The sequence below is a fragment of the Manis pentadactyla genome, chromosome 9 (assembly GCF_030020395.1).
Source record: "Manis pentadactyla isolate mManPen7 chromosome 9, mManPen7.hap1, whole genome shotgun sequence".
Taxonomy (NCBI): domain Eukaryota; kingdom Metazoa; phylum Chordata; class Mammalia; order Pholidota; family Manidae; genus Manis; species Manis pentadactyla.
The window spans coordinates 109,585,464-109,602,159 of NC_080027.1; the positions used below are offsets into that span (position 1 = coordinate 109,585,464).

Sequence of the window (16,696 nt, forward strand, 5' to 3'; positions counted from 1 at the left end):
GCCCTTTCCTTAGCTAATCACTGGCCAAGGGCTGGGATTACTAGGCTGGCTTAGTCTAACTGGAACCCGCCCTGGAACTGCTGCCCATTGTCCAGCCTATAGATACTGCAGGAATAATAGCAAGCGAAGCATCATGAAGAGGTAACCGTAATACCTACTCCTGACTGTCTTTTTAGCTTGTTGGAGGTTTGCAGGCACTTTCCATTTGGGTGTAATTGTTGGTCTAATCTTACAAGTGCTCTCTGTCATGTTGCACAACCCCAGGGACACCAGTCTGAGTGACACTTGGAACTGCCAACATTGTACCAACTCTGTGTATCGAACAAAAAAATCCTTCAGGTCATATTTTCCCTGGAAATGCAAATTCTGTCCTCAACAAATTCTTTGGCTTAAGAAACAGGTTAATTATAATATCATTATTAGTAATTATGTGACAAAACAGACAAAAATAACCAGAAAGAAACAAGCATAAAAATAAGCAGCCACAGAGCACAGAGATGAGGGCAGGATGGACAGACTCTACAAGCTTTCAGAGGCCGGAAATACTTTGCCGACGTCAGTATGTCCTTCTCCCATTTCCACTGGCACTTGACTATCCAGCGCATAACCCATGGCCTGTGATCTTTCTGCTTGTTGCGGACTTCTTTGTCTCTTTCCACGTCTTTGATCACAGCTGACAAGTGGCTGGGTTCTGAATAGGCCTGACGTCTGGACCTGGCCACCAGGAGGGGCCAGCACTGGCAGACAGATGCAGCAGAGCTCAGCATCAGGAAGGGACTGCCAGCAGCGGGGCTCACCGCTGGCTCAAACAGGCCCTTGAGGGCTTTTGGCTCATCTTTCTTCCCAGGGCCACATTGTGGAGGCCTTGAATGGCGGGTTCAGGGCTTTGCACGTGTTTCTCTGTGTGGCGATTCAGACTGGCTTTCCCTGTGCAAACAATGTTCCCTAATTAGAACTGCAGCTTCAGGGGCTGATGCTGAGTTTGTCTTTGAAAGCCTGTGCTGATATGAGGGTTCTGATCACAGAGGAGATTCCAATGGCTGCTCCAACTGTCTTCTCCCATCTGAAAGTTGACTTTTCTGCAAAAGGTGGCTTCCAAGGAAATCGGTTCAGGACATCTTGGGCAGCATGGGTGGGCAAGGTGCTGTCAGGGCCTAGCTGGATCCCCAGTGCTCCTGGAACCGATACCTGAGAAGTGCTTAGATGGAAAAGAGGCTTAGAGAGCTTCGTGCACACTGTGGACTCAGACGCCTGAGCCCGATGCTGCCATGGTTTGGACAAAGGCCTTTCAGGGAATCTGTGTGTTCTCCCAGCCGTTAGCCCCCAGCCCTTCTCTGTCCTGGGCCAGGCAGCGGCAGCAGCTCGCCTGTGTCTGCAAGTCCACGGAGTTGTGGCTTTTGTTTCCCCCCAGCTATAAGCATTACTGATCCCTGGTGAACTTTGCCCTCCACAGACAGTCTGAGGTGTAGTAGTCTGCCCTTAGGTTTCTATTTCCCTAAAGGTCCTCAGAAAAAGTACTTTTTAAAAATTAAGGTATCATTGATACACAGTCTTAAAAAGGTTTCACATAAGCAACACTGTGGTTACTACATTCACACGTATTACCAAGTCCCCCCCCATTGCAGTCAGCAGGCATCCCTTTTCATCGCTGTCTGTCTGTCTGTGTCTGGGTGCTTTAGGGAAGTAGAAGGAGTAACAGAAGTAATAAATCCTGGATAAGTTACAGCTGCTCAAGGAATCTCAGGATACTCTTGTAGAAGTAATTCTTTGTCTATATTAAAAAGTAACTGTACTACTTTTTAAAATTTAAACTAACTGTGCCCAACCCCTTGGGTTTCTTTTTGGACTCTTGGTGTGGTGCCATAAAGAGTTTCCAGTGCCTTCCTCAGTCCCCAGCACCTTGCAGGTGCTAAATAAATGTTTATTGAGTGAACCTGTTGTCCTTTCCTCTGGTGATTTCTGCACAGTGGTGTAAGTGTCCTCTCCCTTATTAAAGAGACTTCCCTCCCTTTCTTAAGTCAGGCAGGCCCTGTTCTAAAGTCCTAAGGTTCTAAGCAGCTTCTTAATTCATAGTAGTAAAAGTGAACATTTAAGCAAATTGGAAAATTTTATGCACACACCTCTTAATACCACATAAGAGTGCTTGTAAGGAGTCCTGCAGAAGCTAATCCTTAAAGAGGACTATTTACCAAAATAGCAAAATCATGGTGTGGGAAACTGCAAAGCATCTTCCTTCCTCTCTGCTTCCCAGCCCCTCCTACTCTCCCCTCCCCACATTCCTTCCTTTTATAAATATTTATTGAAAGCCTACAAGGACTGGGTGCTAGGGATTCTGTGGTGAATAAAGCAGGCGTGGTCTCTGCCTTCATGTAGCTGAAAGGCTGGTGTGTGAGGGAGCAGTCCTCAAAGGGCTGTAGAGAAAGATTATGTCTGCGATGTGAGCCTGCTGTATACTTGGTTAGGACCCATCACCATCTTACATTTTTGAGGTCTTGTTTTCCAAATCATCAGGATCCTTTGGTGAATTGATTGTCATAATATATATAGTTTCTCTTCATTCTTTTACATAAAATATGTTATCAATCTCTATCACTATGAGGAAGCTAACTTTCAGCAATCAATGTCCCAGTAGATTGGCTAATATTCAATATTCAATGTATTTGACATATTTGTATTTGCCTTTCTATTTCCTTTTGTGATCACAATCAAGGAGTAATAGTGGAACAGAGATTGCTAGGGCTTACCAATATTGGTTTTCTCTTCTTCCTGGCATGCAGGTAGGCTGAATTTCTATTCTCCTTCCTCTAAGCAGACCCAGGTGACAGAGTTCTAAGAGTTCTAGCTAATGGAATAGGGGGTAAGTGATATGCTATACCACTTCTAGGTCTGGCTTCTAGACCTCTTGCAAGAGCTCCCCAGTTCTTTTTCTCTTTTATCTCCAGGCTGAAGACAAAAAGTCTAGTGGAGGACTCGGAGGCCCTAGACTGCAGTCTCGGTTGCTTGTTTTTGTGAATAAAGTTTTATTGAAACACAGCTGTGCTCACTTGTTTATGTATTGTCTATGCTGTTTTTACACTACAGAGGCAGAGTTGAATAGTTGCCACTGAGACTTCATGACCCACAAAGCCTAAACTATTTACTATGTAGCTTTTTAAGAAAAAAATTGCTATTAGGAAATGACAGAGCCACTGGATGAAAGGAACCTGGGTCCCTGAGTGACTTTGTGGAGCAGGGCCTCTCTTTTCCATCTTCCAGACCATCTTGCATTATGACACTATGACCCAAGAGAGAAATAAACCTTGAGTGTGTTAGGCTACAGGTATTTGAGGTTGTTTACTAGCATTATTTACTCTAATAACATATATCATTTTATGCAATAAAATGACAACTCACATTTACTGGCCATTTTTGTCAGGTAATACTGTTCTACGTGCTTTTGTATTCAGTTCTCACAACAACCTTGTGAAATATCTACTCTTAATGACCACTTTTAAGATGTGGAAATGAGAGGCTGTGTAATCTGCCCAGGATTCAGTTGGTGACAGGGAAACTGAGATCCATACGCAGGCAGCCTGGCTCCAGCAGGCAGACTCCTACCCTCGACTCTTTCCCCATATGTGACATGTAACTTAGAGTCTCCAAGTTCTTTCCCAGATGCTATCTTATTTGATCCTTACCACTGACTTCTGTAGGGCAGGCTCTATTGTTTAGGCAAGGAAACTGTCCTAGAGAAGAGAAGTGAATTGCCAAAGCTTCTTGACTAGCAAGTGGCAGAGCTGTATCCCAAACCCAGAGATTTTGAACATGGGCTCTTTGAACTCCTCCCAGGGACCCTGGTAGAGTTAGTGATCACTCCACATTTGAAGCAAGTGTTTTCCTTGGGTCTTGGTTTATATTCAAAATGCAACAGCCTGTCAAGTTGCTGTTGGACATTCGCCCATCCTTGAACAGTCACCATAACAACATAGACATATGGAGAGGAATGTGGGATGGGCAAAAACGATGCCAGTCCAAGGGAGGAAAGAGTCTTGCAAAGAGTGGGGGCAGGTCAAGGAACTCCTGGGTGGGTTTGGTAACTTCATTACCTGATATAGACTGAAAATGGGTGAGAAGGACACTGTCCTAGGGGCCATTGACATCCTAATGCAACCCAGGACAATGCTTCTTCCTAACCTAGCACACCTCTCAGGACTGTATACGGCTCTCAGGACAGTGTTTCTCAGGACATGATTAGGGGAGAAGATGCTTATTAAAAATGTAGGTATCTGAGCCCACTCAAGATCTTTAGCATGAGACTCTCTGGAGAGCAGTCCCAGAAACCTGCATTTTAAAACCAGCGATGTAGATGATTCTGATGTACACTAAAGCTTGAGAACCACAGTTGTAGAAGGTCACAGCAAATGAAAATAGCATTTACCTTTTACTCCTCCTTTGCACTTGGGTAGTTGACTGGCTCAGGTAAGAAAAATCCTTAGATAAATATTTATTTCTGTACCAGGAATGTTTCCTCTCTTAGCAGGTTTGTGAGAACAATGAGTAGGGTTAATCTCTACTTTCCCTTTTGCTGGACAGGAAACCCATGAACTATATCCATTCTTTTCTCTCTAGAGAACCATTTTCAGAAAGGAACTCAGCATAGTATCTGAGTTGAGTAGTATCATATTTAAATTTTTTTCCCTCTTGTGACTTTTAATTTCTAATAGTTGGGGATTGGGACCCTTCTACCCTCTTCCTGCCCAGGGCAGGCAGGGCCAGGAGAGCTCAGGGCCAGCTCAGGGACACCTGTGTGCCCATCACTCACCTTTTCGTGCCTGTCAGTGCCATTTCTGTCCACCATATCCCAGCCCATGCTACTTGGTGGTGTAGACAATGGAGAAGTCTTTCTGTTTGCTGAAATCAAGGTCTGAGTTCATACTGTCAAATTTTCAGGCTATGAAGATAGTGTATTCCCAAGAACATAAGCTTTGTTGACTTCTTGGCATATCCTTTTCTCAGAAGGTGGCTGAGGAGTTACATCTTCTGGAGGTGTCGGCAGGTGAGCAGCAGAGGGGTAGGAGTGGGATGGGAGTGAACCCAGAGAGGAATGCATCCTTGACATGGTGGACCCACTTGCTGGGCCCAAGAAATATGGGCCATTATTTCTAAAGCAACCGAAAGTAGATGAATAAAAACTAAAGCTTTGATAGGTTATGAGGGGAAAGATGGTGCAAAGGACATAGTATTTCTTTGGGCAGGAAGATCTTGACTTTGACTCTGGAAAGATGAGGGGGAGAAGGTCTCAGAGGCAGACAGGAGTGTTAACTGATGGCTCAAGTGTCTTTTGAGTGCAGGGTTCATGGGGAGGGGTGGAAAGGAGAGCTCTTCCCTGCTGCCCTATGTAGCCTGGCAAGCAAGGCAAGAGTTTTTGATGGGCTGCTGGGTTGCAAATGTGTCCCTAAGCCCTCTTCCTCCTTAGGACACCCATAATTTAAAATCCCATCCCCTTGTCCATTAGCTAAACAAAGTAATAGAATATAAGAAGAGAGGTGGGTAGAAAGCCAGGGTTAGAGGAATAGGACAGGTGCCTTTGGAACTTTCATTAGCCTCTTCCTGGCCCATGTCTCAGAGCAGCAGGGTCTGTTTTCCTTCCATTAGAGACTGGAGCTGGCGATAGGACAGCAGCTTTGTCCTAGGAAGCCTCTCACTTGGTGTGTTCACCCTTGATTCTGTTTTGTAGATCTCTATTCTCTCTTTTTGCCTGCTGCTCTGTGTATTCCATCCCCGTGGGCATAGACGGAGTGAATATGGTGGAATCCAAGAGACACAGTTGAAAGGGCAAAGTTTACAAAAGTTTATAAATCAAGTTTTATCAGAACACGGTCACACACATTCGCTTACACATTATCTGGTTGCTTTCATGCTACAATAGCAGAATTTGAGTGGTTGCATGAGAACTGTGTGGCCTCTACAGTCTATGATATTTACTATCTGGCCCTTTACTGAAAGAATTTGCCCATCCTTCCAGAACTAGGGATCTCTCACTTGCATTTAAATGCTTAACTTGAAGTGACATGCATCCCTCCATTCACAAGTCAAGGACCAGAACTGTTACGTCACCCCGCTCAACCATGGAAGCCAGGAAGTGCTTCCTACGTCTTTGGGATTAACCAGAATATTTGGCAAACAGTACTGATGACCACTGCAACCTGCTGTGTGTTGGATTCAGTCTTGATGCTGGATGTAAAAGTAGAGGACAAAATCTGTGATCTCAAGGAACTCAAGGTTTGCCAGAATTTGGGGGCTGGGTCAGGAAAGACTAAGTGTGAAGTAGGTGCAAGTATCCATCCCTGGAATATGTAGGCTGTGTCGTTGGAATTGCTTGAGATGAAAGATGTTCTCTCAGCTTGATCATCACTAGAGCTGGGGACTGGCCGGCTTGGCAGGCAGTGGGGGCGACAGATTCCCCTGATGAACATTTATATCAATAATAGAAGGGTTGTTTAACAGGAATTCTTAAAGGAAAGATGAGATAATTTTATGTTTTGATATTCGCAAAACTGACTCAGTTGAAGCAGGAGCTCTGCAGTGCATGTTATTGCTGCTGTAATTTTGGCAAAGACATGACTCAAGTTGGCAGAGTGTCTGGGAAGGGGAAATCCAGGCAGGAGGGAGCAGTTGGGGTGGGCCAGGGAGCAGAGGCAAGGGGCCAGATCCTGGTGGCCTGGCGAGAGCCAGGCGGGAGGCCCAGGAGACTTCGGCATGGACGGACCTGTGGCAGAGGAGGCCGCAGGTGTCAGAACCTGAGACTGCTTGAGTTTCTAGCGGTGCTCAAGGCTGCGGCGGGAGTGGGAGCAGCCTGGGGACGGGTGCGTGCTTGTGTGTGGTGAGGGAGAGACATTTAAACATTGTAGGAATGAAGGATAAATTTAAAATCCATCAAAGCAGAATCGAGACAGAATGACAACGTGAGGAACATGAATCACTCTTTCTAGGGACCCACCCAAATGTTTGCAGGATTTGAAATGTATTTTCTCCTCCATTTCTCCTCCCTACCACGCTTCTCCTGGACCCTTTACCTTCCCTTCCCCTGCTCGTTTGACCCAGCCTTGGTGGCCGAGTATCTAGCACATCCCCAGGGCCTCTGGCTCACCTCCCCATCACTGAGGCCTTGGGGTGGGGTGATGGCAGGGCTGGGGAGACCAGTCCAGATGCTAGAAATGTAGGAGGAGACAAACGAGGAAGATACCTTAGGGCTCGCTCTCCAGGGAAGTCGGGGTCTATTTAATCTTCACAAGCTTTATCCCACATCCACTAAAATGATCCTGGCCTTTTCTTTTCCACCTGCCACCTCAGTGTAATGAGGATGGGGCTGGGAGAGGCATCCATGGATTCTGCTTCATCTGGTGGAAAGCCGTGTGATCAATATCATGGAAAAAACTGTGAGCTAGGGTTTGAAACCTGAGCTCTCTCCCAGCTCTGACTTTTATTGGTAGTGTGTCCCTGGGCAAGTCTCTCTACCTCTCTGGACCTCGGCTCTCTCAGCTGTAAGATGATGTGACCAGACCATTAAGATTCCTGTCTATTTTAATATAGTTTGTGTTTTTGATTTGCCATTTGACTTGCAGTCCAGCTCAGGAATGGAGGGCAGCGTTCTGGAAGGAGGCATCCCCTGGGACCCAGCACAGTCCCCAGTGGGGAGTAGGTTCTCAGAGGATGCCAGGCCTCCTTGGAGCATGTAGAGCACATGGCACTTCACGGAGCCAAGGGGGCATGTGCCGCGTGTAGTAACTAGGACCAGTTTGGAATGTGGGTGGGAAGAGGCTGGGTATTCCCAGTTGGGCTCTTGGCTGGGCGGAAGACAGTAGGCAGCTGTCTTGAAAAGATGGTAGTAAGTTCCGGTCCTTGCAAGTCACAAGGGCTGTGCCCCAGTCCTCACACTTGCTGTGGAAACTTCTCTTTCTGAATCCTTTGGTTTCCTTAAGTCCTCTCTGCCCACGCTCTTCCTTCTGCCTTTAATCCTCTCCTGTTCCTCACCTGGTGAGCTCTGTTTAAACCCAGTTTAAGGGTCACTTGCTCCACAAAGCCCTCCTGACCACTCCCAGATGGGCGGAGGTGCCCTGTGCCAGTCCCAATAGTAGCACATCGTGCTGTGTGGTCAGAATTGATGTTCTTCCCATTTCTCCCATGAAGAAGATGTGGACGGAATCCAGCTCATCTTGGGAACCCATCGCTTGGCACAGTGTGCCTGGCACACAGTAACCCTCAATGTTGATGGAATGAAGGTGTTTCAGAGGCAAATCTGACCACATCCTCCTTGGCATGGAAAAGGAAAATGAGGCTCAAGGGAGCCAGAAGAGGCACCTGGTTCCATCCATGCTTCCCAGATGCAGGCATTACGCGTGTGGATGCCTGCATTCGGAAAGGAGGAAGGAACCCCTATGCGGGACCCCGTCCTTAAGAGCAGTCCGCCTGTGGCTGGTTCCTGGGGAGAGCGTGGGCTTAGGGCCGCGGGCATGGAGCGGGGCTTCCCACAGGAGCTGGGACCCTGGGGAGAAGGTTAGGGGGATCCCTTCACCAATGGGAGAGAGCAGCCAGCTAGCTGCCCCGGCTGGGCGCTGAGAGGGACAGCCTTTGGAATTGGCCTCTCCTGAAAGCGGAGCCCTGGAAGGCTTGCCACCTTGCATATGATTACATCTTTAACCCCTCTCTTCTGCTCTGGACTGAAGTTCGCGGGGGCAGGAATCAAGTCTGCTTGGCATCTGGCCCCCAGCCTTGTCCCTGGTGGATGCTTCTGAGTTCAAGGACCATTGATTGAGTTCCTAGTGTGTGCCAGTTTCTGGGCCAGGCCTGGGAGGTAGCAGGGAGGAAGCCCAAGCCTTGCCCTCGAGGGCACCGTCATTAACTTCTTTCTCTTCTCTGTCTCCCTTGTGCCCACCCTTGCCTCCTCTGCCTCCCCTCCCACCCCTTACCTCCTGCCCGCCCTGCCCTTGCAGAGCAATGTTCTGTGATGGTGCCCGAGATGCGTGGACCGAGCCCAGGCCGCAGGCTGCCCGAGCCCGCCCCCTGCCTGGCCGTGGGCGGGAGCCCTGAGCCGCGGGCCCCAGGCCGCCGCCGCCACGTGCTGGCCCTGCCCGAGGAGGAGGCATGGCGCCCGCAGCCTTGTGCCCTGTTCGAGGCAGATGCCTCCGACGAGGTGGGCATGCTGCCGGCCTCCCCGCGCGCCACCGCCGGCTTCGACAACTTCTTCCCGGTGCAGGAGGGGGAGGGCCCGGGCTGGGAGGGCGCCGCCCGGGAGGCAGGCTCCAGCCCCTTCCTGCCCGTGAGCCCCGAGGTGATGAAGCGGCGGCGTGGGGGCCTCATCGAGCAGCGCGACATCATCAAGGCCCACGAGGCGCACAAGATGCAGAGCACCCCGCAGGCCCGGCGCAAGGAGTGGGAGTGAGTACCGGGCGGCAGGCAGCCAGGCCACCGGGGAGGAGCGGAGCGGCTCGGCCCGCCTGGGGCCCGGGGCCCTGCGGGAAGGGGCGGGTCCTGCGAGGCAGAGGCAGTGTTCTCTGCTGCGGAAAGGGGTTTGACACTGAGCCAGGGCCCTGCGGGCAGCCCCGATCTCAGTAACTAACTGTAGCCTGTGTGGAGCCTCACTGAGGTCTCCTGCTGTCAAATGCGAGTAATCAAGCTTGTCCCCCAAACACACCTATTTTGCTAAGATCTCACAGAGAAAGAGCTGGAGTCTTTTTCACACAGCTTCCCTGACAAGAGGAGCTCTATAAACCAAGGAGAAGCCACCAACACATGGATCATCTATCGCCTCTTCCCTTCTGGAACTGTGGCTAACTCTGGTCTTTCTAGTATCACCCTTGGGGGAATGAGTACATTTTGGGGCAAGACTTCAGTGGATGGAAGAGATTGAGCAACATCGGTGACCCGATGACTTTATTTCTGATCTTTTTGTGTGTGACAAAAGGATTTATGGTGTGTCTCAGGCTGCCTTTAACCTAATTCATGCCTATCGAGAACTTGGGCTTTTATTCCTATGAGTCATAAATTAAAGGAAGAAAGTATTTCATTTAATTCTCAACTGCCTCAGGTTTATACCCTACCTAAGGATTTTGTTTTATCCTTTGGATGCCAGTGTTTATTTTGTGTGTTTATCCTGTGCTCTGTGTGACTTTATCTCCTCTTTCTTAGATTGGTAAACTGTTATCAAGTGCAGAAAGGCTAACTATAGGTGTTTTTTGATGGTGGCAGTTGTGATGAAATTTATGTACCTGGTTTTGATGGGCATTCTGGATGGTGCAAAGGGGGTTAGATTAGCTAATCTCTGGAAGTCTTTTCCTTGAATGTTAATATGTTAGTTCATTCATTCGTTCATTCATTCATTCATTCAGCCCTGATGTGTGCCAGGCTTCTGGGATTCAGAGACGAATTGGGCACCCAGCACTCAACTTTCTCTCCTATTGTTCATCTCTCAGTGCTGTAAACTTCCCACAGCTCTAAGTGCCAGGCAGCATTCTAACCACCTTCCCTATATTAACTTACGTTAATCTTCACCATTACTATGAGATCAGTACAGTTATTATCCACATTTAACCAATGAGACACAGAGAAATTAAGTGACTTTATCAAGGTCACTCCAAATGGCATTGTTTCTGTCATTTGATATTGATTTAGTCTAGAATCCACGCTTCTAATCACAGTGGCACAGTGCCTTTCATTCCAGTTCCCACAGTACTTAACTTCTGATCTCAACCACTCATTGAGATGCCATGGCAAGAGCGCTGGCTTGGGGTTGAGGTTTGAGTCTAGTTCTCAGGGTGACCTAACTAGAGGTACGGCCTTGGAAGTCATCTCATCACGGCTTTGACAGCTGAGTTGGTGGAAGTCGATTGCCATTTAAATACCATGCATCTCTGGCAGTTGATATTTCTTCATACCCAGAAGTACTATGTTCTTATGTCCCTCCATCACAACAGCTTGAGGGCAGGGATGGTCTTGTGCATACTTTACGTCACTTAATGCCTATCACACAGCCTAACTCAAGAATTCATACAGTACTCCCTGAAAAACAAGCTTCATCATGACTAGCAATGTGTGAAGAATTCTCAGGTCATTCTCTAAATTCAACTTTTGCTAGTTGGAGGATATAAAGGTCTCAGACTAGCTACCTACTGGGGTTGGCAGAGGGGATGGCTGGGGACTGTGCTTCCACTGGGGCGGGTCCATGAGGAGGTAACACAGGGCAGACCAATGGCCTGAGGGCACATCAACCTTCCTGAGTGTAGCTGAGGAGGAGGGACCCACACATGAGTTGGGAAGGGATGGCCAGGGAGGTAGGAGGAAAGCCAGAGAGTCCAGGGACAAAGAGGGGAAGAGTGTGATTGGAAGGAAGGGGTCATCACCTGTGCAGGATGTTGCTCAGAGGTCAAATGAATGGAGGGTGGAGAAGGAGTCACTGGGTTTGGCAATGGGCAAGTGACTTTAAAGGGAGCAGTTTCAGAAGGGTAATGGGAGCCCTGCCTGTTGGGATGGGTGGAAGAGCACATGGGAGGTGATGGAGACAGTGGCCTTGCCCTACCCTCCCTGCCCCCCGCGCTCACCCCCAGCCCTCACAGCCTCCTCCCTGCAGTCTGTACAGACTAATACCACCCTGCTTTTCTTCCTCACCTTCCAAACTCCCTCCCCACATGGCTGTCTACATGCCTTAGTCTGACCCACTCCCCCCCGCTCCCCAACTCCCCAGTCCCTAGCAGGGCACTGTCTAGAACTCATGTTCCACCATCAGCAAAATCCTCTACCCCCTCCTCCCCGGACAGTCCCTTCACCTCTGTGTTCACTGGAACCTTCCTGTCTCCTGAGGACGCAGCTTGATCTGCAGCTGCTCCCCGCTCCCAGCTCCCCCTCCACCCCACACTGCCTCTTACTCTTGGGTCTGGAGGTGGGGTGGCTGCCTAGTGGTTCCTCACTGCCGATCCAGACCATTATTGCTCAAGCCAGTCCTCAGACGCCAGCCTTGGAGCTCATCAGACGGGGCCGTGTGCTGCTCCGTCCTGTTGTGGACACCTGCAGCCTCCCAGGCCACTCCTCTTCACTCCAGGAAGATTGTAGCTCTGGGTCTCCTGCCTCTCTCCCCATCTCTTCTCCTGCCAGCAGTTCTGGGTGATTTCTATATCCCTTCCTGCAGCCTGGCCTCTTGGTGCCCCTTCTCTCTGCTGACTTTGCTTCTGGGCTGCCTGCTGAGACCTCACTTCTGTGGCCTGCCTGGACCGTGTTGTAACTCTATTGCTCCATAATCTGTTTCAGATGTAATTCCACCGTCTGACCACCACCTCTTTTCTGTCTGGGTCACTCCCTCAATGCTCCATTCCCATGATTCTTTAATCTTACTGACATCCCCAAGGCATCGGTCCCATTACTTTTTGCCACTCCCCTCCCCAACCACATGGTCACTTCTCATTTCATCATCCTGACACTCCACAGAGACTGTTGCACACTTCTCCCTTAATTCTCAAACCCTGCTGTCTCCTGCCAGCCCACTCCTAGCTCATGACCACAGTTGCCTTCCTACTTTGCTGAGAAAAGAGCAGCGAAGAGGCCTGCATGAGCTCCCCCCATCTATTGACTGCCTGCTGCATGTGGGCCCCTGCTGAAGGCCTTTCTGCCTGTTTCTGTGGCTGACCATGCACCTGCTTCATGTGGAGGTCTGGTGCACACACAGCATTATCAGCCTGCAGCCTGTACTCCCCATCTCCAGTCTTCCTCCCACAATTCCATCTAGAACCCATTCTCATTAGGCCTTTGCCCCAAGCTAACAGCTCTTCATATGCTTTGTCTCTGCCTCAGTTCTCTGTGACCATATTCTTGACCTTACGTCAGCAGCATTTGGTCACTGTCACGCTCTCTTGAGCTCTTCTCTCACATAGCCTGTGTGACACCACTCGAGGCTCTCTTCCTACCTTGCCAGTCACCTCTTAGTCTCTTTTGCTCCTTTCCTCTTCCTTTCCCCAGTCCCCAACCAGGCCCCAGCCTGAGTCCTCTGCTTGTCTCTTCTCACCAACACCTACCTCCCAGTGATCTCATCCAGTCCCAGACCGTTAGTTACCATCACATACTGGTGGCTTCCAAATTTGTATTTCTGGCCAAGACCTCTTCTCTGAATTTTAGATGCCACCCACTTAATCAACATCTTCCCTTGCATAGCCATAGGCATTTCAGATACAGCATGGCCATAGCAAGCCTACTTCTCCTGCGGTCCTTCCTACCTCAGTAATGGAATCTCCATTCCTTCTGTGGCTGGGGCCAGAAACGCGGGAGTCGTCCTCATTTCTCTCACGCTGATTCTTGCCAGTGCCTGCTGGCTGCCCCTTCAGAATGGATCAGATCACATCTCATCACTCCTGCTGTTACCTGCCTGGCCTAAGCCACCTTTTATTTTTATTCCACAAACACTTAGATGGTACTTATTAGATAGTCAGCATTCTTCTAAATCCTCTAATCCTTGTAACAGTAGAATGGTACTGTTGTTATCCCTGTATTTGCAGCAGAGATTCAGAGAGTTGGAGTAACCTGCCCAAGAGGATTATTAGAACTACTCCTTCACTAACTAGCCTCCCTGCTCTACTCCTTCCTGCTAGAGTCTGATTCCTCCCCTTCAACTAAGGATCCTCTTTTACCTTTTTTTTTTAAAGGTTCACAAAGGAGTTGGAAAGGTAGGACAGAGTTTCCATCAGAGTCTTTGGAACTTTATCACATCAGTCCCTCTGGTGGCTTCCCATCTCACACAGAACAAACCCCGAAGTGCTTAGCATAGGCCACAGGCACTACATGGTCTCCCTTCTCTACCCCTTGGGCCACCCTCTCTCCCCCACCAAACATGCCCGGGCATCGTTGACTCCATCACCTAACCTTGCCCTCTCTCACTCTGCCCCAGAGGCACTGGCCCCATGCTGTTCCTTGAATATACTCAGACCATGCCCACCTCAGGGCCTTTGCCTCTGCCTGGAACACTTTCCCACAGACCTACATGGCTCCCCCTCGCTTTGTTTAGGCCTCTGCTCACACACACCTTCCTGATCATCCTTTTTTCTCAGAGCCTTTGCTATTATTTCCCCAGCCCACATCCGGATGCACACAGACACACTCACGTGCAGGCACACACTCATATTTCGTGCGTGTGTATGTCTTTCTCCCTGAACTGAAGCATAAGCTCCTTGAAAGCAGGGATTTTGTCATATCTTCAGAGTTTAGGACAATGCCCTGCATGTAGTTGGGCCCCATAAGTATTTGTTGAATGAATGATGAAATAAGTGCCCTGAGGGGACTTGAAACCATTCCAGTCAGCTAGTTTCCAGGGAAAGGGGCAGCCGAGCTCCCTGGGTCATCTGTGTGGTTGCGCAGGTCACTGACTGCACAAGGCCCTCCTCTTGAGTAATCAGCAGAGTTAGTATCATGTCTGTGTTCTGCTCCCTTGAAGGCTGCTCAGGACCCTCTGTCTCCTCTGCACCTTGGAAAGATGAAGCCTTCTTTTCCTTTCTGTTGCCTACCTTCTGGCTTCTCCCGACATGACTTCTATAGATAAGATCCTTCTGGCACTAGGACAGGAGCAGCCTGGCCCCTTCTTAGGGCATGATTTCTACAGTAGGAGATCAGGAAGGATTCTCTGTCAGTGGCCCTGCCAGCTTCCTGCTCCTCCCTCAGCTCCAGCCCCTCCCAAGGTCATGTCCACCACCCACGCAGCTGACAGCCCATGGTGCACACACACTGGCTTTACAAATCCTGCCTCCTTTGCACTGATTCAGGATGCTAGTGATGCATGAAGCAGACTAGAAACCAACCTGGGAGGCTTCCAAGATATTTTGTCTTTGGCTGGGTAAGCCAAATGCTGATAGGGGAAGGAGATGAGAGGTAGGATGAGACCTGAAGTAAAGGATATTTGTTTTCCTGTGGACAGAGTAGGTGATTCAAATGAAACAGCTTTTCTTGTATGGGATGTTCTTTCCCAAAGATTCTATTAAAAAGTTTTCTCAGGCCCTGTGTCTGAGTTATGAAGACCTCTTGGATAACACTAAGTAGTCTTCATGTACTAAGTTTTGTAGCTTTAGCGAGAGGATGTGAAACTATATTTTACTAATACTTTAATATAATTCCCTCCAGCTTCCCAAATGTTGTCATGTACACTATCTCATCTGACCTTCACAGTGACCCTATAAGCTAGCTATTATTAGTCCTAATTTAGAGAGAAAAGGGAGCCTGAACATGAGAGGTGGCACTAGGTCAAAAACCCATACCTCAGTAAGAACTGCTATCCATTATTGAGCACTGGCTATGTGTTAGGTGTTTGCATGTATTATTTATTCTAAGAGAAAACATAGGTACTATTATAAAGAACAGAAATATTTCATATGGGACTATTATTGCATATGGATTTGGAAGAAAGAAAATTATGTGTAACTTTAAAGTCTGTGTAGGTTGGTACAACATCCTCCAAACAGAAGCTGTATTTCCATAATCATAGTACTTATCACACACTGTATTATAATTGCCTGTTTACATGTCTGTATCCCCCACTAGACTATAAAGCTGAGAAGTCTGTCTGCTCCCCATTGACCCCATAGCTTATCACAAGGCCTGGCACATAATAGACACTTAATAGATATCTGCAAAATAAAACAATGTGATTTTACACCCTAGGGAACTCAGGCTTAATGAGATTACATTAGTTGCCCAGTATCACATAGCTAGTGAGGATTCACTCCAGACCCTCTGGCTTCAGTGCCTGTCTTGTACCACTGCGGAATTCTGCCCTCGTTAGTAAGCTTTGCAGTGAGGACACAGTGCCAAGTAAATGACAGGAACCCAATTCATGCTTGTTAGGGTTGATTCTCACAATGCTATGTGGGACCTGATGCAGGTTGTAACTTCTCTGCAGTTTTACAGTCAAGGTGGATAATTATACCTTGCAGTCCTGTTTTAAATTTTGACCATATTTATTAGACCATATATGCTGGTGTGGGTCCTTAAAATGTTGTTGAGCCCCAGGGTTATTCTGGTTTTTTTTTCCTGCCTACACAGTCTCCCTAGGTGATCACAATGATGATACCCAAATATAGCTTTTCTAAGAACTCTTGACTCTTATAACCAAATGCTAGCCCGGCATCTCCACATTGTGGTCTACTCTGCATCTAAGACTTAGCATGGCTAAGCAAAACTCTTGATCCTCTCCTGACCTCTCAGACCTGCCCATCTCCATACCTGGCACCACATCCTCCAAGCTGCTCCTGCCAAAGATTCTCATTATCCTTTATTTCTCTTTCCCTTTTCTCCCACTTTCAGTCAGCTGGCAAGCCCTGTCAACACATCTCCAAAACATATTCCAAGTCTGAACACTTCTCCATCCCCACTGCTACCAATCTTTTCTAAGCCATTGTCACTTGGACCATTACAATGGCCTTCTGATTGACCTCTCTCTTTACACCTCTATTTCGCTGTAACCAGGAATGTGTCTATTCACACAATAGACAGGGGCGTTAAAAAAAAGATGTCAACCAAATCATGATTCTGTGATGCAAATTCCCTTTGTGCTCAGAGTAAAATCTGAGCCCCTTTCTCTGGCTTGCAAAGCTCTGCACCACCTGCTCTTGGGGTGGATCCTGACCTCATCCCTACAACTCTCTCCCTGCTTCCTACACTCTGTCCCCTGGCCTTCTTTCAGGCCAGGTGA

The 16,696-nt window shown here is 48.4% G+C and overlaps 1 protein-coding gene across 9 annotated transcripts in view; it reads left to right on the forward strand.

Moving 5' to 3' along the window:
* Window positions 1–16,696, forward strand: part of CACNA1E (calcium voltage-gated channel subunit alpha1 E) — a 454,989-nt gene that overhangs the window by 88,015 nt on the left and 350,278 nt on the right. For all 9 annotated transcript variants that reach the window (XM_057507926.1, XM_057507931.1, XM_057507925.1 and 6 more), the window contains exon 2: window positions 8,973–9,417. In XM_057507926.1, coding sequence (XP_057363909.1) covers window positions 8,987–9,417 — 431 coding nt within the window. In that variant the 5' untranslated portion in view covers window positions 8,973–8,986. The remainder of the gene's footprint in view (window positions 1–8,972; window positions 9,418–16,696) is intronic.